At 46.4% G+C, this 27901-nt stretch overlaps 1 protein-coding gene across 5 annotated transcripts in view; it reads right to left on the reverse strand.

Annotated features, from left to right (window-relative positions):
• Positions 1-27901, reverse strand: part of PRDM10 (PR/SET domain 10) — an 86677-nt gene that overhangs the window by 6209 nt on the left and 52567 nt on the right. For all 5 annotated transcript variants that reach the window (XR_008427359.2, XM_024557281.4, XM_053928604.1 and 2 more), the window contains 13 exons: positions 26974-27046; positions 25173-25290; positions 22499-22628; positions 21741-21983; positions 16435-16782; positions 14813-14968; positions 12432-12611; positions 11274-11384; positions 10095-10295; positions 9317-9460; positions 6291-6461; positions 4613-4753; positions 2122-2290 (listed from right to left, as the gene is read on the reverse strand). Coding sequence is in view for 4 of the 5 variants with exons in the window: in XM_024557281.4 (XP_024413049.2) it covers positions 2122-2290; positions 4613-4753; positions 6291-6461; positions 9317-9460; positions 10095-10295; positions 11274-11384; positions 12432-12611; positions 14813-14968; positions 16435-16782; positions 21741-21983; positions 22499-22628; positions 25173-25290; positions 26974-27046 (2185 nt within the window). In the remaining variant the exon portion in view is untranslated. The remainder of the gene's footprint in view (positions 1-2121; positions 2291-4612; positions 4754-6290; positions 6462-9316; positions 9461-10094; positions 10296-11273; positions 11385-12431; positions 12612-14812; positions 14969-16434; positions 16783-21740; positions 21984-22498; positions 22629-25172; positions 25291-26973; positions 27047-27901) is intronic.

Raw genomic sequence — 27901 nt, forward strand, 5'->3', positions numbered from 1 at the left:
GGACACCCTGAGCATCACTAAGGATGACCACTGCCATGGTCTGAGACACGTCAGATGTGCTGAAAGTCCTGAGTGCGTGGCAGTACTAAGACACACACACATAGCCCTCATTGGTCCCTTGCCTCATCCTAGGAAACCACTCACGATTTTGAAAATTGGTAAAGAAAGGAGAGGAGCCAGGTGCTTAAAGCTGTCATTCCACCATTCCCGTACAAACTCTATGTCAGAGTAACCTGGTCATTACAGTAAAATCATGTTCTTCAGTGGAGTTTTCTAGCTAATCAGTGTATAAAAACATAGAACCAGACAATGATAACTTTGCAATCCTTAAAGAAATAGTGGACCAAAGGCAAAAGAGGCAACCAAACACTGTGTGCCTCCTGGTGGAAGCACACACCGCCAGCTACGAAGTCTCGGGGAGAAACTGAACCTGACTCCCACTGAGCCTCTAGATGGAACTGCTAGCCTACAGCGAGTGAAAGGGACACAAGAAAGCATCTTAAATGATAAGCTAGGGGCGCCAACAGCAACATCCATGTGGGATTTTGAGAAATGTGGGAATGGGGAAAACTCTATAGTACCGATGACCCAGTTTCTTCAACACACGTGTTGCAACTCAAAAGACATAATCAATTGCAATGTTTGACCCTTATTTGGAACCCAGTATGAATAAACCAACTATTGAAAAAATGTATGAGACAATCACAGAAATATGAGCACTGACTGGATATTTGATGGTATTAAAAGATTACTGTCATTTATTTTTAGATGCAGTCACGGTACTGGAGTTGTGGGGCTCAAAGGAGACACAGTTGGCCTTGAGTTGGTAACGATAATGAATGGGCCCGGGTCATCCATCACACTGTTCTATTTTTGTATATTCCAAGATTTTTTCCTAATAAAAAGTCTCAGTTCTAGAATCTTTCCTTCAGTTTAGAATGCTAGCTCATACTATGATCCCCATGACTGTGTTCCTCAGTTCACATTTCTCCCATAGCAATTACACTGAGTGTTAAGTGTCTGTCTATTTATCAGGACTCTACGGGTATTTACCATGACTAGACCCAGCCCTCACTGGGCCCACCAACATTTCAGAGAATACACTGGAAAAATAACGAAATGGAAGAGCTGGAGCCTAACTCCTAGCCAGACCTATATAACCTAGCCAAAGCTCAACCACAACAGAGACAAACCCCACGCCCCGCCCCATGCAAAAGCAGGGGGAGACCACCGCTGGCCTTCCTACCTTCTCAGCCCCTGCTCCTCCTCTTTCCTACCACTGAGGTCTGTTACCTCTATTCCTGTTCCTTCCTCATCTTCAGTCATAAAGGGCTCACACTGTTCAGCTCATCCCCAAGCCTGTTACCTAGTCTGATCTTTAGCAGCCAGATTTTACTGCTTCTGTAGCACTGACCTCTGGGCTTTGAAAGCAACTGCTCGTATCTCTCTCTCTCTCTACTAGCTAATGATCTTTTTGAGCCAAGGACCACCTCCTTAGGAGAGGCAGCGCAACGGGGTGGTTAAGTGTAAGCTCTGGAGCCAGACCGCTTGGGTTCCAAACCTCCATTCACAAGTCGTGTTCTTCAGACAAGTTACTCGGTGCCTAAATACCTTATCTGTAAAAGACAAATAACCAGTGTACGCACCCCACAGGTTGTTGTGAATACTGAGCATGTATACAGGTGTTTAGAAGCTTCCCTGGCACACAGTAAGAGCTTAATGAAAGCTGGCTGACACTGTTATCGTGCGGTATTAATGATGTGAACATTAATCTTTTGTACACCCGGGGTCTAGCACACTGACTGGTATACAGGCATTCACTAAATATCGGTGGAAGAGACGAATCAATACTATCTACATATCCTACATCCATCTATTCCACCATGTACACCCCCTGCCTACGCTTCCTCCAGCAACGTCCCTAAAGTCTGCAAACTGGGCGGCTCTCGAGTGCTGCCTTGAATTCTGTCATGAAACCGATTCAAGTACGTGCACTACAGCGCGAAGCAAATGGTCACTGATACTTTAATCTAGAAAACCCATCCTAACGCTGAGGGAACGATGGCCTATGGCTGCAGGTTCCCCACCCATGACCTGCAGCGTCACCCCCGTATTTCTTACAGTAGCCACGGAAGGAATTCCAGGTGTTGGGTAGGTACGTGTGCTGCACAGAGGCGCTCTGCTGCGGCTGCAGAGCCTGGCCTTGCGTGGATGCAGCGCCCTGGATGTGGGAGGGGCTGAGGCCCTGCTGAGACTGCTGGGCCGAGGGGCTCAGAGGCTGCCCGGCTACCTAGAGAGAAAGAGCAAGCAAGAGCAGAGAATTACGAATGCCCAATATAGTTAAGACTCACAAATAACTGAAGAAAATCAGGCTAAAAATTACAATATTCAAAGTACCGCTGCTAAAATAATAATATTTGAAATACAAACAGAATTAATGAAAAGTAATCATAACAATAAAATCCTACTTAGTCTTCAAAGGATTATCTCCAAGGGTATCCAAAAAATTGATTTCAGTAAGCTTATTAGAAGTTATATGAAGGTAAATACAAATTATCTGTGTTACATGAACTTAAATGATTGAGAAGCTACCAACTTACCTGTGCCACAAAGCTAGCGTGTAACACAAACTGAGTCACAGCCTCCATCAAAGGGTCCCACAGCCCCACAGTCGGCGGAGAGAAGCACGGGGTGCATGTGAGCACCGTGCAGAGGCTGCCCCTGCCGCCAGGATGAAGCCCGAGCTCCCGGGCCATTCACACCTGCCAGACTCCAGCGCCAACCCACCTTCCCAACCTTTCCCCCAAGCCTCATTTCCCGTTACTAACCTAAACAGTTTTCTGTAAATATGCCACAATTCCCCATCTCTGTGTCCTCATGCAAATGAGGCCATGTGCAAATCATAATGCCTTCCCCAACAACCAGGTCAAATGCCTGACTCAAACACCACTTCTACAAAACTGTCCTTGATTCCCTGCTGACCATAACCTTCTGAAGTCCCAGGACTTGGCCATATGTCCACAGGGCTCTCAGACCCAGGCATGAGTGATCTCTGCAGGGATCTCGGTTGGCCCTTCTCTGGTTGTGCCTGAGAACCTTCTCTTCCTCCTACGAGGCCAAAGAATGTGCCACCTGGAATGTGTGTCCCCTTCCAGGCCTCACTTTCGGGTCCACAGCCTCCATTCCCTGCACCCACTTCAGGGCCTTTACAAGCCTCTTCCTTGGGTCTGTACTCCACTGGGAGTGGGCCCTGGCTGTGGGCCCTGGCTTCTGGATATGGGCCCCTCTAAGGCATTTGGGCCCCCAAAACCTAGGGGGCAGCCGCAGGATCACCATTTGCAGGGGTGTGGACAACCACAGGATCACCATTTTCAGGGGTGCAAAGCTGGCATGTGGGTCAGGGTGTCTGTGGGTACATGGGGCCCTGGGAGGTGCAGGACAGAGCCTGGGTGAGAAGAAAGGGGGAGCAGCCCTGGGGAGGTGGTCCCTGTGCCATCAGAGTCCAACAAGGAACAGTGCAGGGAACCTCCTGGCTCTCAAGCCTCAGGTTTCTTTGAGAGACTTAAAAGTGTGCTGCTAGTAGGGGTGGGAAACCTGGGGCCCCTGGGGAGAGAGGCTGCCTGCACTGGGAGAGGGAGTGAGAAACCTCACACTGGGAGAGGAGGGTGGCAGTCGGGTGGCCGGCAGCACGGCCCCCTGTCTACCACGCCTGCCCCCAATAAACAGGAAAGTAGAGAATGTACATGTGTGCCCCAGCATCTCCACAGCAACTGGAAGGGCGCAGAGCTGGCAAAAGAGGGAGAAAGCCTTCCTCCCAGCTTCTTCTCGTGAGAGCTGGCAGCTGCTAGTGCCATCCACGGTGTTTGGTAGGACATACAACTAGCTTTGAATTGGCACCATCCATGCACCATGTTATTCAGTATCAACTGTTACTTTACCTGTATTTCCCAACTTTGTCATTGTAAAAGTACGTGTGTCAAGTTGGAAGATAGAACATATTTTAGTTAATGGTTGGTTAGCTTGATTCAAGACTCATAAGTACTCCAACACATGGTGTGTGGGTTGTCATTCGCGCCCTTGCCCTGGAACCTGTGACTGTCAGGGTGGGCCTGCAAGCACCTCCACGGTACAACACCTTCACTTCACATCCTCTTACTTGCACATTTGCGCTGTCTCCCTACTAGACTCTAAGCTCCTTGAGGACAAGACCTAGGAAAGTTTCATGCGAACAATAAGGATTTAGTAAGTTTTTTTGAATGGATCTAGCTAAGCTGTCTTAAAAAACAGACTCAATCATACAAACAAATAATACTCCTCAAAGTCACTGTTGCAAAATTATAGAAACAACTTAGCAATTGCAAACTATTGCCCGGCCTTTAAGAACAGGAAGCAAAGACAGTGCTGTCTCTAGGACATCATATCACAGGGCTCCATTTGGATAGAAGCCAATCACTTAGTGTGTGTCCATTACCAACAGAAGAATTAAGGTCCAAAACAAGCAACATCATTTCAATAGTGGAGGAGACTAGGTCTGAAGATACTGTCTCTTCACTCATTAACTCTTCACCTGAGGCCACATTAACCTCTGTGAGCAGTTTACAGAGCCGTGTACCTGTGAGGACGACGCGGCTGCGGCGGCAGGCTCGGTGACCTGGATGTGCTGCACCTGGATGGCGTGCTGGGTGTAGGTCTGAGGGTCATGGAGCTGGCCCACATCCACGGTGGACTGCTGGGACTGGTGAGGGGAGGTGGCCTGGAGGGCGGGAAAAAACAAACACATTCTGATGGAGGTGAAGGGAAATCTTTCCAGAGAAAAAGGATTGGCTTAACCCAATATCCTGACAGAAATACAAGAAGAGAGAGAAGTTGAGATCCAACGCTTCCTCCCAGAGAGCTCACCCCTAAGCCAAGCTGGCACACATTGGAGAGAAAGACAGTTTTTAAAATTAAGCTCATAAAACATAAGCCGCTAACACTATTAAATTCTGAAAGAGAAGGAACCGAAAGAAATATAGCTTTTGATAATAAGCAGCGTGAGAAACTCAGGAATTGAAGATCTTTTTCTCTTAAATTTCAACTAAATTTATTGACCTACTCTTTATGAGTTAAAAGATATCAAAGAAGAGAATTTGCTTACAGCCTGGCACTATTAACCCACCAGAACAGTGGCTCCTAACCTTTCATGTATCACAGACACCTTGGAAAGCCGGGCCAAGTAATAACCCTTTCCCAGGACCACGTGCGCACGCGTCACGTTACAGGGCAAGTCCAGGGAGTCGCGGGCTCCTCCCACGCCTAAAACTAAGAGCCCTCCCGTAAGAAAGGCGAGATAAAGGTCAGGGCCATGCAACTTCCGGTCTCCTGCTCTGGTGTAAGTGTGCAGTTTTCAGACCCCAAATTATCCCAAAGCAACAGCTCTGTTCAGCGGGGCCTGCAGGACACCTGCTGGGCATAATTAAATGAAACCGAGTTCTGGGGGGCGCGTTCTTCCCACTGCCTGATCAGCAAGAACGAGCTACTGATTGCCTGGTAGAGGAACACAGTTACACACCTACAGCAGCGATTTTCAACCTTTTTCATCTCATGGCACACATAAACTCATTACTAAAATTCTGTGGCACACCAAAAAATGTTTATTTTGCCGATCTGACAAAACATAGGTGTAATTTTGATTCATTCACACCAGACGGCTAGTGTTGCGTTGGCTGCTGCCATTTTTTATTTGACAGTCTCAGGGAAAAGAGGTCAGTGCCCCTGACGAAGTAGCCTGGTACTGCATGTTTTAAAAATGCTTGTAGCACACCGGTTGAAAATCGCTGGTCTATGTAATAAGGTACTAACTGATACTCAAAGATTGGTTCAATATGATTCTTTACAACCTCCCACTGATGTAAGCCATTTGATGCCCAGGTAAGGGCTTATCAGTCTGGCTCCTCACCATGTAACGAACCTGGGTGATCAGGGGTGAGGACTCAGAAGAGGCTCAGAAAGGGTCTGCACGGGGACAGCCCTGCAGCAGCACCGCTACGGTACGTGCTGGAGCCTGAACTCCCGTGACTACTCTACACAGAAATCTCTGGCGCTACTAAGTCCAGAGCCCTCTGTAGGCCGTGGCAGGGAAGTTCTATGACGCCTTAGACTCAGAATTCACACACAGAAGCACACGGCGTCGGTAGGTAGGGTCCCAGGCTGGCTCTGACAGCCGGCTACTTTGGTTACCCTCGGTGCCCTATCCGCTGGTGATGATAGGGCATTCAGGTAGGGGAAGGGAAACGAGCGCAGTCCAGTACCGGGGCCACTTGCACCACTTGAAGCTGAATGTGCTGAGGCTGCTGAAGACCAGATGTGGACTGCGACACGGGGATGTACTGCACCCTCTGGTAGTCCCCTTGCGGCGTCCGGTAGTCTGTAGTTAGGGTCTGGGACAGTTCTGTCATGGCTTGAGTCAGCAGGTCTGTTGTCTACAAAGTCCACACAAAACACATTGGTTGATAACACATTAGCTCAGTGCTCTTAAATCCTACAGAAATTGAATTTGTATCACTGGTGCGTCATGGAACTTACAAATTAGCCCTGAGCTCAGATGGAAAAAATTCCAAAATGAGGAGATGTCGGAAGATGACCTATATATCCCTATCTTCCTGTCTGTCAGGCCCCACAGAGTCAGCCTCAAGGTTCCAGCAGTCTTGCAGCCAATGAGCAGCACTGGGAATTTCTTTTTTTAATTATATTTTATGGATTATGCTATGTCCTAATTTTTACCCCTTTGCCCCCCCTCTACCCCGCATCCCCCACTCTCTCAGGCAATTCCCCCACCATTGTTCATGTCTGTGGGTCATGCATATAAGTTCTACTCCATTTCCTATACTATACTTTACATCCCCATGGCTATTCTGTAACGACCTATTTATACCTCTTAATCTCCTCACCTTTTCACCCACTCCCCCAAACCCCCCTCCCATCTGGCAACCATCAAAACACTCTCTGTATCCATAATTCTGTCTCTGTACTTGTTTGCTTAGTTTGTTTTTTAGATTTAATTGTTGATAGATTTATATTTTTTGCCATTTTATTGTTCGCCGTTTTTATCTTCTTTTTCTGAAACAAGCCCTTTTAACATTTCATATAATAATGGTTTGGTGATGATGAACTCCTTTCGCTTTTTCTTGTCTGGGAAGCTCTTTATCTGCCCTTCCATACTAAATGATAGCTTTGCTGGGAAGAGCAGTCTTGGCTGTAGGTCCCTGCTTTTCATGACTTTGAATATTTCTTGCCAATCCCTTCTAACCTGCAAAGTTTCTTTTGGGAAATCAGCTGACGGTCTTATGGTAACTCCCCTGTAGGTAACAAACTGCTTTTCTCTTGCTGCTTTCAGATAGTTTCTTTATCTTTAACCTTTGGCATTTTACTTATGGTGTGTCTTGGTGTGGTCCTCTTTGCATCCATCTTGTTTGGGACTCTGTGTGCTTCCTGGACTTGCATGTCTATTTCCTTCACCAAATTAGGGAAGTTTTCTTTCACTATTTTTTCAAATAGATTTCCAATTTCTTGCTCTTTCTCTTCTCCTTCTGGTACCTCTATGATGCAAATGTTGGATTTCTTGAAGTTGTCCCAGAGGCTGCTTTATACTATCCTCATTTTTTTGGATTCTTTTTTCTTCTTGTTGTACTGATTGGTTGCTTTTCGCTTCCTTATGTTCGAAATCATTGATTTGATTCTTGGCTTCATCCACTCTACTGTTAAATTGTTCTTTGTTTCAATTAATGTATCCTTCATTTCTGACTGGATCTTTTTTTATGCTGCTGAGGTCCTCACTAAGTTCCTCAAGCATACTTAAAACCAGTGTTTTGAACTCTGCATCTGATGGATTGCTTACCTCCATTTTCTTTAGCTCGTTTTCTGGAGATTTGATCTGTTCTTTCATTTGGGCCATGTTTCTTTGTCTCCTCATTTTGGCAGCCTCCCTGTGTTTGTTTCTGTGTATTAGGTAGAGCTGCTTTAACTCCATGTCTTGGTAGTGTGGCCTAATGTAGTAGGTGTCCTGAAGGGTCCAGTGGCACAGCCTCCCCTATCACCCAAGATGGGTACTCAAGGTGCGCCCTTTGTGAGGGCTAAGTATACCTTCTGCTTGTAGTTGAGGCTTGGCTGCTGTTAGTAGTTCAATGGGAGGGATTTGCCCAGGCCAGTCAGCTGTAAGAACTGGCTATGACCACTTACCACCAACCTCTGCTGTCCATGGAGGGTCAGCTGTGCAGGGGCAGGGTGGTGTGCTCCGACATGGTCTGTTGCCGTCCACTGGGTATACTGGCCCTGGGGTTTCCCAGTTAGTGCAGGCCAAGGTCAGCCCCCACCTGTATTTTGCCTGGGGCACCCTGCCTGATCTGTAAAGCAGTCTGCGATGGCTGACACTTGTGCTGGGCTTGGAGATTCCCAGGCAAAGCTGTGAATCTAGGCTGGCTACTGCTAGGGCCAGGCCTGTGGCTGAGGCCAGCTGTTGCTTGTTTGAGAGGATTTAGGAAGTTGTGAAGCATGAGCCAAGACAGTGTTAGCCAGGTTGATGAAGTCTCAGATATGGTGCGTGCTTCCCGACTCTCTTCAGAGAGGGTTTAGAAAAGGGACAATGGCCTCTGCTTGCCTTGATGCCAGACACTTCAGTCTCTCCCTGTATACCACTGGTGCCTTTCAAGCTGCTATTCTGGTGCTCGAACTCAGAGGGAGTGAGTCTGAGTAGGTGAGTCTGTGTGTGGGTTCTTTAAGAGAAACTGCTTGGGGCTCCAGCAGTCTCTTCCACCAACTCAATCCCCATTGATTTTTGCAGCCAGAAGTTATGGAGACTTATCTTCCTGACACTGGAACCCTGGGCTGGGGTGCCTGGTGTTAGAGTGGGACTCCTCGTTCCTGAGATATCCCTCCTGAATTTTTATCCACCACACAAGGATGAGGGACCAGCCCTTTGCACATCTTTGCTCCTCCTACCAGTCCGGGTGGATGTGGTTTCTTTAATTCCATAGTGGTCAGACTTCCATTCAATGTAATTTCTGATGGTTCTGAGTGGTGGCTGTTCTATTTTAGTTGTAATTTTGACGTGGTTGTGTAAAGAGGAGAACTATCTCTGCCTATGCTGCCATCTTGACCGGAAGTTCAGCACTGAAAATTTCTTGCTACCCCTTTCATAGAGGAGACCTAATCATAAGCATCATGAGCACAATGGGCTACATTTGCAGCCAATTAAATAACAAGACAGACCTGGCTTTGGCATTGAAAGGCATGCAGAGCACTGAAGGTGACGCGGTGTGCTTACCAGGCCCTCACTTACCACCACAGTCTCTCCCGTGGTGCTGTCTGTGGTTAAAACGGCAGGAGTAGCACTGATCACAGCTGTTGTCAGGGGGGTGTGCAAAGCGTTAGGGAGCTGGGCATACTCTGGGTGCTTCTTTCGAATGTGTTGTACCATCTTGGTCTGAAAAAGTATGGCAAAAACCAGGGATAATTACTGGAATTACTCATTTTCAGTCTTTCTCACATGCAAACCCTCCAAAGGTTCCTAAAGTCTCTTATGTTATCCATTTAAAAAAAGGCCAGAGCGATGCTGACTCTGCCCTTCCGAAAGTGGCACAATGCTACGAAAGGGGGAAAAAGACGAGGCTGAAGAGAAATTAAAGAATCACGTGACCCCACACCATCAGGCAAGGTAGGAATACCGCCACCCCCAGCACCCCCTAGTCCCGCCAACACCTGCAGCAGCCAATCACAACACCCCCAGCCACAACGACCCCCTTTTCAAGAACCATCACTTGAGTTCCCATCCAGTAAATCTGGAAGCTTGAGCTTGTGAGCCCTGAGCATGGGCTGTGCCCACAGGAGACCCTCAGCAGGCGGGCCGAGAAACGAGGAACCCAGTCACGCACTCAGGCCACCACACGGTGCTCATTCTGGGGAGAGCCTGCCACAGGCTCTTCCTAGCCTGTCCCCAGGAAACAGCTCCTTAGCACCCCTGTCAGCCCCCCTGTCAAGTCAGGAGCCATCAGAGCATCTGGCAGAAGGCACCTTCTCTCAAGGTTCCTAAAATCATGGCCTTAGACGCCGTCCCTTACCTTGCTGCTGTACTGTTTGGAGCAGTGTGGGCAGCATACAGGAGGGGTGGCTATTGTGCCAGTGAGCTGGGTGTGGGTGCTCAGCATGGGGTCGGGTTCTCCAGGGCCCGCAGGACGCAGTTTCCGAATGCTCGGTGGGAGCTCAGCCCCGGGATGGTTCTTCAGAATGTGGGCTTTCCTCTTGCTGGCACTTTTATAAACCTACAAATTCAAATGCTTTGCCATGACAGCAGTACACGATTCCACTTTCCTGCTTAAAGCAAACCATCTAACAATTTCCTGTTCCTTTCCAATTACAAGGAAAGGAGGAAGAGATGAGTGTAGCCCAAGATGAAATAGATACCATGTAGCCCCCAATAAACAGATCTAGTGAGAGATATAAGGATGTAACACATATTAGAATAGAATAAGAACTTCATCTAGATATGCCAGGCATATTCCCTGAATTTGTATCTCTACGATAGCAGTGGTAAAAATAGCTTTTACCCTAGAGTTTAAGAGGTGGATACACAGTCACAGAGAGAGAACCATTTCTAAGGCCAGGGCCTCCTTTAGGAAGGAGGAAGCCCTCCTATGATGTCTATATTAATAGTTGACTACCAGATGCCAAGGCACCTTCCAAAATGAAAAGTCTAACAGCAACGAGTACCTGTAGTGGTGAATCTACGCTTAAAAAAATTCTTACACTTAAGCTGACATAGCTACCTTGTGTAAGGAAACAATGAAACAATAAACAGGTTGTACTCTGTCATTTTTGTAACTGAACAAAAATAAAGAATGAAATAGTACCAATGGAGTACTCCACCACAAAACTTTTTCACTTCCTACTCGGTCTTCTAGAAATCCAAACTCCATCATATGTCTTACAAACTGGGTGCTGAGAAATTTTAAATGAATCCATGTACTCAGCTCTTGGTAATAAGACCGTTCTTTTATAATAAAAATCACAGGGAGAATGAACAACAAGTAAAACCAAGTCAACTAACTCTGAAGAAAAAATGATGGCTCAACACGAGGCTACACTTCTAGCCCTTTCTCGTCGGGATGGAAACATACTGAGAGACAGGGAAGCATCTGCGGAGAGTAACTGCGAGGCCCTAGCACACTGTTCTGCGCGCAGACAGACGGCTTCGGCGGGGCTCCCGCTGAGACGCCCTGCCGAGGGTAGTCTCCGTTTACCTTATCACAGTACTGACAAAAGTAATCACGGTTGGGTTTTATGATGGGTAGAGTTAGCTCTGGCACCTCTTCTATCTTCATGTCTGGGTGCCTCTTTGATAAGTGGTTTACCTAAAGAGAACAAAAAGAGAAAGAGAAAAAGAGACCCCGTCAGGAACAGAAGCCAAGGGAACGTCTCTGGCAGGGACGGCTGGAAGCTGACGTTCTCTGACTGGTGCCCCAGACAAGAAGGCCTCTGGCCAGAGCCGCAGTGCCAGGCCCACCTGCCGGCAAGGCAAGCACAGCCAGTGTCAACAGGAACTCAGCAAGTTACTGAAGGGCACTGGGTCCCTGCGGAGCCCACTGGTAGTCTTTGATGAAAGAACGGCTGTTGGGAAAAGGAAAGTTACGAAGCAGCAATTTCTTTGGCGAACTCTCCGGACGCAAACCGGCCTGTCATTATTTCGTGCCCTAGCCTTAGAGGGGACCCTGAATGAGATAAAAAGTAAGGGCCTGCAGTTTAAATAATGCTCCACGACTTCGGCTCCTTGTAGAAATACAAAGTCCTCACTTAACATTGTCAGTAGGTTCTGTGACTTTAAGCAAAACAACGTGTAACAAAACCAATTTGACCGCAGGCTAATGGACAGGAATAAGAATTAAGTTCCTCTTGGCATCTCATCAGCATTATAACAAAACTATGTTAGTTACTCTAGGACACGCTTACTCTGGCTGCCCTGATGTTTCAGCTAACCTGGCTCCAGCCTGCTTTGGTGAAAAATTTCCTCCCGTTGCTGTTTCCTACCCAGAAAAGAGAGACATTAAGGAAACAGTCGGGGAGAAGGCAGAGACCCCACGAGAAAGTATGTTCAGGAACACAAATGAGAAGAGGGAACTAAAACACAGTGAGACCAGAGACTGAGAAGGGTAAAGCAAAACAAAACTGGTAATGGAAAGTGATAGCTATAGACCTCTCCCAATGAACCGTGGCGAAGGAGGACGAACGGAGACTGGGGAGGAGAGAACAAATCGGGAACTGTCTGCCCCGGCTTTCCCCCTGGCCACTGACAAAACCCACGGAAAAATCTGTGCGGAATGTGATACGAGGGCTGTCACCAGGAAACAGAAATGGACAGAGTAGAGGACGACGGGCGGAACCCAGAGCCGCCGGGCACTGACCAGCATGCCTCGTCTCCGGAAGCCCATCATACACAGGCGGCACTTGAACGTGAAGCTGTCGTAGTCAGTGGATGTGATACGGGGCTTGAATGTCTTGGAGCGGCTGATGCGGTCCGCTTTCTTGGCCTCCCGCTCAGGATTATGCATTCTTTGCATGTGTTCCCGTAGCTTGTCTTTTCGCTATTAAGAGAAAAATTTTGAAAAGCAGGGGAGTGAGAAGTGGGGATAGAAATTTTTTAATGGAAGGGGTATAAAAAAAACTCAGCACCAGTAAGTAGTGACCACAACCTACCAAGAAGCATCTGAGTGGCCACAGCGGCGCTCGGACATACAGGCACGTGGCCAGAGTGACTAGGAGAGACCCTGTGCCTCCCACTGGGCCCTGGCTGAAAATGACCGTTCAGTGTCAAAGACACCGATTTTTGAGAGAAAAAGAAAGACTCTGCATTTACGTGGAAAAGATCAAAGGGCACATGGGTAAGTTTGGTAGGAGAACTACAAGACAAATTGACAATGGATGGTAGGTGATACTGGATTTACAAAGCCCTGTGTATACTCGATCCCCACATGTTTAACAAACACGATGATATTCCTCTAAGTCCAGAATGACTTTAAGTAAGACTCTCTAATCGTATGGCTTTAGAAATTCAAGTGAACAATTACACAGTTTGCCATGGATAGAGCACATGGTCTGGGTCCAGTGTGATGATCTAATCTAGTGACACGGGTTGATGTGAATCCATTGGGAAAAAAATTAGGCAGAGTCCATCCTGAATAGAAACAAAATTTTAAAAATGCCAGCTCCCTTATCCACTGAGGCTCTGTTCTTGAGCATGTGATTAAACATTCCTTATGCAGATTCTGAACCTTTCTGCCACACCAGCCCCTCCCATCTTCTGGTGCAGACTAGAAGGTGGAAATGCAGCGCAGGGGGCAGATGCAGAGGTTCCAGAGCATCCCTGCTCTCTCTCACCCAGCCACCAGCTCTCTTCCTGACCACCAGCCTGCTGGCCAAGTCCACGGCCGCCACCACCACATGCAGCGACACACCAGCTCTCCTCTGCAGGCCCACCCTGCAGTTGGAAGTGCCCGGGTTCCCAGACTCCCAAGTCCCCATCTGAGCACCCAGACCAGGCTGGCTTTCACAAAGGCGCGTTGATGACCTTTCTCTGAGCCTCAGCTTCTCCTCTCAGACTCTTACTTCTCCATCTTCTCCTACAATCCAGTTCTTTTTCCTACAGGAAAATCCCTTATCCCATAATACTCAGAGTGGTTTGGCTCCTCTAACTGAACCCTGTCTAACATATTGGATGGAAGTAAAACAGAAGCAGGAAAGTTTTCTTTTTACATATATGCCCAGGTGCTAAAGTGGTATCTGGCACAAAATAATCAAAAACTGTTACATGGGTAAGATAGACAGCCAACCAGCTGGCATCACAAACAGGGATCCCTTTACCCAAGTAGGAAAAACCTAGGCCCATTTGCACTTCTCACACTACTCCTTTACAGAGTTCCAAAGCATGCTACTATGTATGAGAAGCCATGCACTGATACTCTGTAACACTCATGCCACGAAGCTTAAGCTTTGAAAATTATTTCTACTCTCTTTAGAATGTTGCCACATTCTGCAAAACTGCATCCTTGTAAAATGATTTTCCCTCTCCTGAACCCGCTTCTGACTTTTTTCCAGTTTCCATGACAACACGACCTACAAACATATTCAGTGGGTGTCCCTCGATGACATCTTCGCAGAATCATCTTATTTCCTGTTGAAGCATTTTTTATTGTTTTTACTTTTGTTTGTTTAACTCATATCTCTGAGTCTCCCGTGGGTTTTTCCTTTGCTTCTTCTAAATTTCAGGGAGGTCACTGAATTTATTTTTTATTCTAACCAGTCTAACCATAAAAATCTAACATTTTATTTTTATTTTTTATTTTATTTGAGTCATTAACATTCCCGAAAGCAATCTAAGCCCTCTCCGCACCCTACAGAGTTCCCGCCTCCATCAGAGGACAGCCCTGCCGCCTTTAAGGCTCAGTTATCAGGCTCTCAGACTTAACAAGTGCTCAATAAAATTCTCCTGATTTGATAAACAAATGAATTGTTCACTTAGGAATTCCTCAACAGCAATTTAGTTATACTCATCATATATTTAGATTCTCTTAGGAGATGCATTATCACTCTGTTTGGGGATTTGAATGAAAAAAGTTTTGGGAAATTAAAGTGAGTTTCTTTCCTTAATTTCTTCATAATAACTAACACAAACATGAGTTCTTTGAAAGTAGGTGATAAGCTGATGAACCAAGCAGGCACTGATCCTTCACTGGGCGTGACTGCAGGGGCCATGAGAACCAGCTCAGGCTGCTCGTCGCTCACACACCTTAAATTGCTTCCCACACGTAGAACACAGGAAATCTTTGCGGTCTGAATGTCGCAGCATGTGGAGTCGCAGTTTGTCAGGGCGGCAGAAGGCCTTGTCGCACTCGGTACACTGGTAGATCTTTTCTGAGTGGAAGCTTCGCACGTGTTTTTTCACCTGGCAGTGAAGACAGAAAAAGGGAACTCAGGCACCAAAGGAAATGACAAAAGGCAGTGCATCAACGCTAGAGGGCGCCAAAAGCATTGCCATGAACTTTGTCAACCAGGTGGAGTCATCCAATCACAATTGGCCTCGGACACACACACACACACACACACACACACACACACACACACACGGACACACACACACAATCCCTACCACAAAGTGACAAAACAAGTAGCCAGAAGCCTTACAAATCTCAACCTCCCATTCGACTTGAAGAGGAGGAAGAAAGCATGCAAAGGCCTGATTACGTGGAACCCACTTTCTTTTCTTTCCTTTTTTTTAAGATCAAAAGCAGAGTTCCCTAGGACTTCAATGAATCTTGCTTAAAAAAAAAAAAAACCTACAGGAAGACAAAAAATAATTCTTTCTCACTTTTTCCTACCTCCAACTTGTAGAGAAACAATTTAGCCCCTTTTAGTAATGGGTTCTTTCATAACTTTCTATATAATCAGGTTCTGAAGAATTAAAGACATGAATTGGATGGCATAAAACACATTACTCATTTATGAGGACAAGACAGCACTAGCGTTACTTCCCCTTCACTGGGACTTACTCCCTGCACTTTCAGATAACTTAAATAAAGGCATATGGCCTTGAGCTGTCTTAGCCATCAGTCTCCAAAGAAGAATTGTGGGTGGTAAGCAGTAACTCATAGCAAACTACTCCTGTAAGACAGTCTGCGTCATTGCTTTTTGCCGTCGAGTCTGCCTTAAGGCAGCTTTTCTCATCGTTTGTGTGAAGTGATAAAATTACCAAGACTTCCAACACTAGCAGAACTGTGATTAAATCATAGACTACTTTTGCTTTGGGAATTTTTTTTTTAAAAAGACTATTTTTTACTAGATATTTAGATTAAATTATTCATTGACCAGCATATAACAATATAACCACTCGAAATCCAAGAGAAATCATAAATACGCGGGAAATCGTCCACGCCCATTTTGTTCCAGAACACAGTACGGGGAAGGAGACCAGTGCTGGACAGGAAAGTACATTACATAACAACTTTCTCTTTGTTTTCCTCCGAAATACAGGACCTTAGTGAAGCAGGACAGGAGAACAGTGGCAGGAAGACAACGTCCCCAGGCCAGGAAATGGGAGCAAATGTCTTTAACCTTTGCCAGTACCCACTTTTGAAACATTATAATCAGATAAGAGTGTTTATTACTTGTCATAGCACTTAAATGTTTAAGTGCCAATGTCTGATTTGGGCAATTAAGATGGTTATTTAGAAGGGTCATAATAACCTTGTGTTTAACAAAAGTATTTTGATTGAAGAAAAATTCCTCTCAATTGTGAAGCTGTGACAGAGAGGAGATGAAAATGCAGGAGGCAGGCAGTCTCAATTTCACAAAAACTCAGTTTCTTTCACCAAAAGAAGGAAGCATGGGGCAATGTCAGTAGGAGACACTCACCTGGATAAAGTCCGGGAACCGCTTCTTACAAGTGGGGCAGGTGAAGTAGCCGTCATTGATGTGAACGGCCACGTGATCTTTCAACAGATCCAGGCGGTCAAAGGACTCTGGGCAGAAAATGCAAGAGTAAGTCTTCTGGTCCGAATGGAGCTTCATGTGGCTCTCCAGGGACGCACTGCTGATGAAGCCCTTGTTACAGAGGTCACAGGTCAACGGGCAGTTCCCCTCCCGCCCGTGGAAGCGCAAGTGCTGGTCCAGTTTGTCCTTCTCCCGGAAGGCCTTCCCACACTGCAAGCATTTGAAGGGCCGGAAGGACTTCCGAATAAACAGATGCTGAAGAGCTGCATTCTGAAAGACACACACAAACGTGATTATTTAGTGCGGAAATTAAGTGTGGCTCGCACATTCAGAGAGAAAGATGAGCTCTGCCATCGCAGAGTTCCCCCAGAAATTAAACTCAGGACACGCAGTTGAAAAAGACTTCTCTGGTGAGACACTGAAAACGAAGCCATCTCAAAGAAGTTCATCTTGAAAAGACAAACATTTTCTGTGTTTTGTTTTGCATCTGTGTATATGTTTTCTCATGAAAGGATTTAAGTAACATTCAAAAAACGTATTTCCAATAGAGGACTTGTTCAAGGAAACAAATCCCAAAGTGACGGAGACTAAAAATCGAAGATTTTGGAGAAATGACTTGGGACAGGTCGCACGTGCCTGAGTGAGGACGGAGCAAGCCAGCCAAATGTTACTGTGCGAGTCCTTGAGAAGAAGAATTCGAAGCTCGATTAAAATGTTCAGCGAAATGAAACGTGGTAAGGAGAGGAAGTGGAGGGTGTACCTGGCAGGGGCTGGGTGAGGGAGACGATGGTAAGGGGGCTTCTGTGGAGGGTGACGAAATGGCCTGAAATTAGATGGTGCTGACGGTCACACAACGGTGGGAATATTCTAAAAACCACCATGAAGGGTGATTTTTAGGGTATGTGAATTATATCTCGATTTAAGAAAAAAGAATGGAAAGAGAAGCAAAGGGTACAGATTCGCGTGAACATGTGTGTCATAAGATAAGGTACATGGGTGCGCATCATCATGGAGCTTGTGCATTTAATCAGCCCCGGCCTAGAAAACGCAGAGGACAAGATCTCGATGAGCTAGTTAGTTCCGTGGTTAGAACGCCAGGCTAACCGAGTCAGGCTCATGGCCTCGCTCCCTGTCTAGACCCCGCGGTTCTGCCCCCTCGCCCTTCTCAGTCACAGGCTGCCCTTCTTGCATTGACCAGCCAGGAAATTCACGCAGGTGTTACGTCCAAGTGAGAGAATTTGGATACTCAGTGCAAACTCATTCTACTACTGGAAAAACAGCTCATGCTCTAGGAGAGCAGATGAACAGAACCATTTCACTCAGATAACACAGAATCAATACTTCAGTTATATTGTAATGAAGTCTCATTCCCAAAAATACGAAAAAAATCCTTCAAAAACATATATGCAAATGGGTATGCTTATGTAAGTACAAGGGAATAGTAACTGAAGGACTAGTGGAGCTCTTAATGCATTATCTGTGCAATAAAAAAAGTACAATGAACAAAGTTTAAACCCTTAATTTCAACTTACTTACAAGCAGCAGCTTCTAAACTAAATTTGAGGTAAAGTAGCCATTTAGGGAAAAGCAAAATAATCGGTTTTGATTTTGCGACAATTCTGAACCTCGTTACTTCACAACGGAAAACCTCCTTCTCAGGGCCCCTCACCCAGGGCGAGGAGAGATGCACGGCGCGTATGTCTGGAGTGGAGAGCAGGTGATTCTCGTCCCCTCCAAGCTGACTGGGGATGCTGCCAGGCTGCATCAGGGCTCACTCTCCTTTGCATGGAGAGCCCTTGGAAAATACCTTATTTCATAGCGAGTGTTCAGTAAAAGTTTGACAATTAATTAAATGTACTTCGCATGAAAATCAAAAAGAATTATTTCAAGACCTTCCCTGTGGCGCCTGCAGAGGTCTTTCAGAGCAGACCGTCTTCGCACCAGTCACAGGGCTTTCTTTCACCTCGCTGCCCCGCTCAGCAGGCGCCTAATCTTTTCACTCTACAGGCCCTTGTTCTACACAGAAGCTCTCAGTATTCTGGCTTCTTTCAAAACGTTGTGGAAATATTGCCGATAAACAAATGCTCTGCCGAGGTCCGGGGAGTCAAGATTCGGAGAGCTGGTGGCACGTGAGAATCACTTCCCCGTCCACCCAAGTTCACCAGAGTTTCCCGGGGCCGACACAGCACACAACACCTGACCTCAGCCTCACTGGGGATGCCGTTTGTCCTTGGGTGCCAAATCTAGACGGCAGCTTTGTTTCGATCCATTATGCTAATAAGTCTTCTGTCATTGCTGATTAGTGTGAGTGTCCTCAGACACTTGATTTAAACTGGGCAGCCACCTGGCTCCACTTTCCGAGTTTATGGACAAGCCTTATCCTTATCCTCTTTTTCATTTCCATGGAGCCCTGAATACTGTCTAAGCACTCAGAAACTAGATTGCATTTCTCTGATCGAATGATGCTAATGTAATCCTCACATTACAGGGCAGTGACTGCTGAAACCATTCCAACCCTGTGACCGGCCTACAGGCCATTTCTACCCTCTGGTATCTTCTGTAGTTCAGAGCCACAGTCGGCACACCTTTCCGGAAGAAATCATGAAAAATGGTGAAGCCCCGCCAGATGGATCCATCACGGGTCTTCTGGTCCCTGAGTGACAGCCAGGCAGCCACACCACACTGGAGGGCGCATCAGCTGCTCGAAGGGTGCCCAAATGGTGTGGCAAAAATTTCATTGTCAGTCCCCTTGACTTACAATGAAATGAGGTCTGAGACAACAGATTCTTTGAGAAGATCATAATGTGTTTCTGCAGTTTAATATTAATAGCTACAGAAACCTAAGTTATTGACTGATTTTCATATAATTTTGACCCTGCATTCAAAGCCCTGCCCAACAGATCTCATGCACTGCTGTCCCTCACTGGGCACCCCAGCCCCGGGTCAGGCCGGCAGGCGCACTGCCCCGTAACCAGGGGGAGCACGTCCCTGTGTTGGGCCTCCATCCGATGGCCGCCCATCTTCCTGTCTCTCTTTCAAGGGCCGGTTTAAGTCTCACTTCATCTATGAATTATTCCCCGACTCCTTCATCTTTTTCTTTCCTTTTTTGTTGGCTTTTCACTCTTTCAAGTTCCTGTAACAATTACAGGCTACATGTTTAAATGTAGCACTGAACTGGAAGCCCCCTTACGGTAGCAACGTCTCGCCAGTTACACTGTAATTAGACTCCTACAGGGCAGCGCCCCGTGACACCCTGTTGTGTACACACACAGTGCTGAACACACGGTCAGAGCGCAATCCCATCCCTAAGTCGTTCGCACTGTCCTGGAGCTGGAAGCGGCCCTGGAGATCACTTAGTCCGGCCCTTCATTTGGGACATAAGGAATCAGCAGCCCACGATTTCCTCACTGATCTATTGGAAAATAAACCATCGTTCTCCATTGACTAATTTGCATTTACTGTAGCAACCAAACTGTAGCTTCTACCAGGATTTAGCAAGTACAGGTTGCAGAGAACAGCAGGTACAGCAAACACTTCAAAAACATTCTGTTATGTAAAACACAGGAAACAAACCTACCTGCAGCTCCAACTGAGCAGGCAGCATTAGAGGAGAGAAAAATAGTTACATTACCAATTGGATTGGAAGACTTCCTGTCAGTTGGTCATTACCAACCTGGATAGAAAAAATGAAAAAAATACATAGCCCTACTTTTTAGAATGTGTGAGAGGAAAAAATACCTCAACTATGACTGACCTTTGCAAAAGCCACATGCACGTGGCTTTTGCTCTGACACGAGAAACCTTGTACCAAAACCAGTAACCCAACTCATTCAAGAATACAAGGACAATCACGGCTAGATTATGCTTGTGTATCTACAACTTCACTCTACACGTGGGCTTTAGTCTCTTTTTCCCTCAAAAGAAATTACATCTAGGAAGCATTTCTATGGACTTAATGAAGAGTCAGAATGGCCAAAGCAGAACAGACAGTAATTGGGCAAAAGAGTGAAATGCAGACGGGGAAACAATGTAGAATGATGTATGGGAAGGTATTAGTTCATAGCCTTTTGCCCTTGTGGTCTGTATTTATATACGTTTATATGTCTTTTTGAAATAGTATACATGGAGCCAAAAGTGCCGTATGTTTCCACTGCAGGCGCCTCACCAAAGCTATTCGGCCTCAGAGGGCGTGGAGCCCTCCAACACTATCGCACAGCTACGGATGTTTAAGCGCATTTTCACATGGAGGCATGGACTAGACTATCTTTCAAGGTCCCTTCTAGCATACAGGCAAACAAGAAGACCAAACGAAATATAAGCTGCACATACGCAAGTAAGGAGACCAAGAGAAACACAAGCTAAAGATGTGATCCATCTAGAAACTGTAAACCCTGGAAAGTTATACAAAAAAGCCCCGCCATCCACACATCAAGTACTAATAAAAGTCTTCACACATCCTGCTCGCAACCACAGGAGCTTAAGTAATTGTCTCCTGAATGCAGACTGTCAGCCCAGGCGCTTTCCTCAAACCCGTATGGTTCTCCACGCGCATCCCAGGCAGCTCCTAACTCCGCCTCACTGCTGTTTGTGAAACCAGAATAAAACACACCTGCCCTGGAAGCCATGTGGCCTGAAGTCACCGTGCAGGTCACATGGGTGAGACGCTGACCTCCTCCCTGACCTACAGCCCAAGGTCCAGCTGTCCCGGGTGTGGGGGTTGTACCTGCCATGTCGACCTGGACACGGGTCCGCTTTCCCTGACGAGTAATGACACTGGCCAGTCTCCCCTTGGAAAATGCAGATAACGAAATGAAGTTACCCAACATGAACTTCAGAGCTACAATTAGCCACAGATTAGCCCGGCTTAAGTGTAGATAGTTACTACCATTAAATGTACTCATTTCTCCACTTCCAGCCTGTGAGTGTAGGATCCAGAGAGCTGCTCTACCGCAGCAAGACCCATCCAGGAGCTACCAAAAGCCCAGCTTCTGTGCCCTCACTAAACGGATCAACTCTAGGACCCGCCACCCAGCCTGCTGCAGGACACAAAGACACGGAGAAACAGTTAGTCCTTTCTTCCAAAGTAAGGGGAGTAAGCGTATAGTAAGCTAGATGCAAGAGTCTGAAGTGGATGGTGAACACCCGGGTTGGAAAACACAGCATCTTTCCAGATGGCTGCCTGGAGAAAGGCAGCGCCTAGTGAGGGAGGGGCTCTGCTTCCCACTTACTCGGATGCGTTTGGCCCGGCGCATGTCATCAGCTGTGAGGGTGCTCGGGGCAGGCAGCACACTCTCCTCGTGCTGGGGCTGCAGGTGCAGGCTGTGAGCTTCCGACTCCTGCTCCAGAGAAGACGGGGTTTCCTGAGGCAGCTGCGGGATCGGGAGAGCGGTCTGTTCTGGTTGATCCAGCCCATTCAGAGTGGCTGGTTCAGCCTCATCAAACTGTTCCTTGGGGGAAAAATGTAGCAAATCCTGCAATTGCAATAACCAGGAATTATTTCTTACCTAGACAGAGATCAGTCCTAGATGGACTGTCAGCTAAGGTTCAGAATTACTGCTTATGTTTTAAATGGCTGGCGTCATAATGCTCAGAAGAAATATTCTCCTTCTGGGAAAGTTAATTAAATAACTATCCATCGGAAGTAAAAACTATGATATATTCCAGATTGCTTCATGGGAAAGGACTGTGACGGGGCTCTTCTGGAGCATTATAATTTTAATTTTTAAACTAATTAAACAGACTACTTCAACAATATCTTAAAAGAAGCAAACACTTAGGACAAGAAAGTAGGGGTTTTGTTCTCAGTAATACTTGCAAATATATTTTTCTTTGCCTTTCTCTAGTCACACTTTAACTACCAGGCAGCCAAGGGCTGGTGCGACAGAACCGTCAGCCCCTGAGGGGTGTCTGCACTAACGCAGCGCCAGTTCTGGAAGTACCCTCAGCGAGCGCCTGAGCAGGAGCTCCTTCCCGCCCACCCCAGTACCTGTGTGCCGTCGTCACCCTTTTCCCCGTTTTCACTGGTTATTTCCAAGCGGATAAATTTGGGAGGGCGCCCCGGCCGTCGACCTGGGCCAAATCGCCTCTTGCCTCTTCCCCTTCCTCTGCATCTTGTTCTGGGGACAAGAGACTGGGGTTATAAATAGTCATGGTTGCATAACACTCCATAAAAAATATGCTCCCCAAATCTTGATTTTCCTCTCGCTTTATTACAATACTTTTCCTGATTCTTTTTCTAATGGAAACCATTGTCTTTGCTAATATACGCTTTCTAAATTTCTCATCTTTGCTGTCTACAAAGCTCAAAGAGATGTCTTAAATTATTCAGGAAAAAAAAAAGGAACTATAAAAATTTAAAGCACTGACACCATTTTGCTCCTGAAAAGTATGAAAGCTGGGACACATCTCTGAAGTGATGCGGGAAGTGCAGGCAGGACAGAACACGCCATGCCTTCACAGAGTATAACCCCAGAGACGAGATTCCGCTCTTTCCTCTCCCATTGTCCTACCTCAGATTCCTTCCAAGAAATGTGGCTTTCCAACTGTCCAAAGAACTTTCTTGCTTCACGTTAAGCTTCTGGAAGGCCAGAACAAATTTCTAATTCGACCATCCCATAATGGGCCTAGCAAACATCAAATAAACTTTATCCCTTTAATAGCGTTCTGTTGTATAAACACTCCTTAATATAAGGGATTCAGAAAGTCCCTCAACTTCTTTTAGAAGATGTGCGTGTGTGATGTGCATAAAATTAATCCGATCATGCTTTATTCACCCACTCATCTATTGAACAATTGAACAAAAATTGTATGTTTTTCCAGGAAGTTGTAATGTAGTTTCATAACGGAAAATTCTGAACCGTGGCAAATGTAGAGACTGCCACAATGAGCCCGAGCACCCCCTGCTTAATTTCAATGCTGCCAACTCGTGGCCAGTGTTATTCCATCTGCAACACTGCCATGTCCCCACACACATACTCACTCGGTTATTTTGAAATAAATCCCAGATACTATTTCATCTATAAACTGTTGTATGTATCTCTAAAACATAAGGAGATATATGTGTATATCTCCACAACACCACTATCACACCTAAAAAAAAACACCGATAGTTTCCTCAGAATTATTAAATCTAGTCAAAGTGCACATTTTCCAAATTGTCTCAGGTTTCTTTTATCAGTTGGCTAGCCAACATTTTCATCCACTGTGTGTGAACGCACTAGGCTAGGCACGAAAGATAGCAAGTTATGTGCCTCGGGTTTTACTGTCCAAAGCCTAGCAAAGGCACCAGGCCTATAAACCGAAATCACAATATACTATAAAAGTGCTAACAAACAGAGCCAGGAACAGACAGCATGACTTACCTCTCACTGTGTCCTCCACCCCCTCAGACACTTACTCCCCTGTACGTTTATTTGGTGTTTACTCTAGACTTACCCTAGACTCGTCATCCTCAGTAAGTGCAGAACCCCCATTATCTCAGTCCTGTGCGTCGCCGCCCTGCCTGACACCACCTCCTAGCTTTCCATCTAATTCCTGGACTCAACGATCCTTCCACCGCAATACCACTCCGATTCAACCCTCCGTCAGCAGTTGGCAGTCCTGTGTCCTCTTGATGTTTTCTGTCCCTTAATCCACACATAAACTCCAAAGTCATTCACTTCAGTCCCTCCCCTGTGTATGCTCTTGACCCCCATCCCCACTGCTGCCTCGTTTCTCTCGCTGTGTTGTACGCGCTTAGCAAAACCACAACACTATGCAACCCAACTCTCTGCCCACGCTGCATGGCACTCCCGCAGTGAATGAAGCTGGAAAATGACCCACAGCTGTGCCGGTGGCCACACTTTAAATTCCTGACCATGGACCTCAAGTTGAGTTCCTAGTGTCGCAGGCAATCATACTGAACCTCCCTAGAACGTTTACTTTCCCACTTCCCTGAATGCCACTCCACACCATCTCCTCTCTTTTCAAATCCTGTAAAAGCTGGCAACCCTACGTCTGTCCCACAGGTACTCTCCTGTTCCAAACCACTCTCATTCTTCACCCGAACTGTTGACACAGCATCTAACTGAACTCCCTGTCTTCACTCTTGCTCCAGTATTAGCTAAAATGTTTTTATTTTTATCCCGGGTGGCATTTTAAAATATAATTGACATCACAATACTCCCAGATCAGAACCCTCTAAGGACTTCTTACAATGAAATCCAAATTTCCCCTCATTACCAGTAAAGCCTACCCCCTCTGGCTCTGGCCTACCCCATCCTGTATGATTCTCCCTCATCCATCTTTTTTATATAGTGGAATTAAACATACAAGGAAGGAATTTACTGCTAAAAGAAGTTTGAAAGTCAGAGATGCAGATTTTTTCAAAGGTGTACGCTATCTCAAGAATTCGTATTTCAGAATTTTGAGTTAGGGGAGGTTTAACTAAGGTCAAAGGTTCTCCTATTGCTGGGCACTGGTTATGCTGGCAGAGAGCAGTGGACACTGAGGATGGGGATGGGGTGGGAGTGGGATGAGAAGATAAACAATTTCCGTCAGCAGCCTACCTGGTCACCCGTCTACACAGACAGACACAAAGACACTCGTTAGTTGGTAGACAATACTGAAATGAGTCTGGACCTCGACAAACTAAGTTTTTGAAACCTTCCCCATTGTCATACCTGCTAAATACATCCAGTTTCTCATCGTGAGAGTTAAGATGCTGTTGCAACTGCTCCGAGCTTATAAATCGGCGGTTACATTCATAGCAGGGCCAGTTCTTCTCTTGCTCTCGAAGAACTACAGTCACAGAAGAGAGTTGACAAAGGCTGATGATCCACGGATACCAGGACCCCCACCCTTCTCATTGCACCACAGCCCAGAGTTCATACACATGCAGTGTCTGCTCTTTGCATTACTGTCGAAAATCAGAGGCTAAGGTTTGACAGAGAGCAGCTTTTAGGGCCTTCTTTTCTGGTGCATTTGTGTAAGACACCAAAGGAACAAACACCCTCATCTCCGAGCCGCCCCCAGTACTCTCGCACACGCCACACTGGAAAGACAGAGAGCGCTACGATGGAAATCCACATTCAGATAACCCAGTGATTCAGACGCAAGCTTCATAATCTGAGGGTATGCTTTATCACAGACAACTTGAAAATCAACACCTGGCATACCCACTCTGGCAAACTGTGCAGAGCTGACATATGCATGCCCTGGGAACCACAACTCCACTCCTAGGGGTACAGCCAACGGAAACACACCCCTGTGCTAAGAGACACACAGGAATGTTCACAGTGGCAGTCTCCATAATGTCCCCAAACTGGAAACCACCCTGCTGCATAGTAACGAACTTAGCCGGCTTTGTCCCTGGTTCCTGGGAAATAACCCCCAAATCTCTGGTCTTTCCCAAGTAGTATGTGTTCCAGTTGCTCACTGAGGTCGCTGCCCATCCCTGTGTTCACGCTAATGAGGTGGCTGTGTCAGGGGCTGGCTGTGCCAGAGCCCAGCCACCTGACTGCAGACTGCTCTGAGCGAGGTGCCAGCCGCCAGGGAGTGGGGCAGGGGCTGAAGGGTACCTTCGACCACAGGGAAGATGACTCAGGCGTCACGCCGTGTAATGACACCTCCAGAGAAACTCCGGGCAGCGAAGCTCAGGTGGGCTGCCCTGGCTGCTAGGGAGCCAGGGAGGTGACATGGCCCAAGGACCTACCCGGTGTGCTATTGTATGAACATCCCACAGTTCACTTACCTGTTTTGTTATAGATGCAAACTTGGCTTGTGAGGTGCGATTCTGACACCGACCACTCGGAGTCAGGGCACACAGCAATGAGAACGAACAAATCACACTACACACTAACATGGATGACTCTCACAAACACAATACTGAGCAAAGGCGTGCTCCAGAAGTGTGCCTGTCACACACTTCTATTTGCGTAAAGGTCGGACACAAGCACATGGTGCCTGCAGGTGGAAGTCGGGAGAGTCCTCACACTCGGGAACGAGGAGGGATGGAAAGAAGGTGCGAGAGCTCTTCCAGGGCACAGGCCCCGCTCTGTTTCCTGATCTGGGTGCGGGTGACACGGTATGTCCCCTTCACAAAAACCCATCGAGCTGCACACTTATCATTTGTGCGTTTTTATCTATAGAGATTGTGCTACCCTAACATTTGTGTTAGAAGCAAAGTCAATGCCGCCTTGCCATGCCCTCAGAGACGACTAAATCTAGACAGGGATCAGCCTCTGACCTAGGTTCTAATTTAGTACGTGGAGGTGTTCATTAGGTTAAATACCATTTCCCAGCACCCGGGAAAGAAATGTAAACATGTCACTGTCATCTGATCCTAGAATTGGACAGGCATGTGGAGCTCTAAAAAATCTACTGGAATATCTCCTTAAATATTTTGAAGTAGAAAAGTTAGGGACTGCATAAAGATATATATAACTTAGAATTCGTATACAAGATATTAAAAAGTACAACTACCTTTCCTTTCTTCCTCGGAAATGTCATGAATTTTCTGGTTCACAAACTCAGCGTAGGATGCAGCGTACCACACCTGCAAGAACCGAGAATATCGTCGTCAAAAATGAAAGGACAACGATGAGTATTCTCTGCGTACTTCACTTTTTAAATTGTTCTCCTGCTTGTATAAAACAAGTCAGGCTTTTCCACAGCCCATGGCAAACAAACTAACAACAAAAAGAAATCACACTGTGGCCCTGACCGGTGTTGGCTCAGTTGGGTGGGCATTGTCCAGCAAAGCAAAAGGTTGCAGGTTCAGGGCACATGCCTGGGTTGCAGGTTTGATCCCCAGGCAGGGCATGTATGAGAGGCAACCAATAGATGTTTCTCTCTCCCTCTCATTCTCCCTCCCTTCCCTTCTCTCTAAAAAAAAAAATAAATAAAATCTTTAGAAAAAATATCACACTGTGGACCCACCCCTTTGTTCACTTGCCAAAACACATAGTGTGTTTTCTTTTTCCTTTTTAAAAAAATTGTTTTTGTTATTAGAACAACTTCACAAGAGATAATATTAATGACTCTTCATCTAAATAAAACAGAGTCTCTCTTGATTGTTTTTATCTGTATTTAAGCACAGGTTTTCACACAGCTCTAATCATAGAAGCTTCCAGCCCTACCAGCCACCAAATGGCTCTTACTAGGTTCACCAGTGACTTCAAATGCTACCACACCCTCCTCAGTCTCTTCCTGCTTCCCACCGCACTGGCTGCATCTGCTCCTTGCCTGGCTCTTCTTCTTCTCCCTGACTTCTAAGTATTGGTGCTTCTCCTAGCTTAGTCCAAGTCCAGGGCCTTCTCCATTTCCCCTAAGGTGATCACCTCCGTTTCCAACCAATGCTGTGCTAATGACTCCTAATCCGGTATCTCCATCCCAGACCCTCCCTGTTCCC

Source organism: Desmodus rotundus, chromosome 7 (assembly GCF_022682495.2).
Source record: "Desmodus rotundus isolate HL8 chromosome 7, HLdesRot8A.1, whole genome shotgun sequence".
In the NCBI taxonomy this organism is placed as follows: domain Eukaryota; kingdom Metazoa; phylum Chordata; class Mammalia; order Chiroptera; family Phyllostomidae; genus Desmodus; species Desmodus rotundus.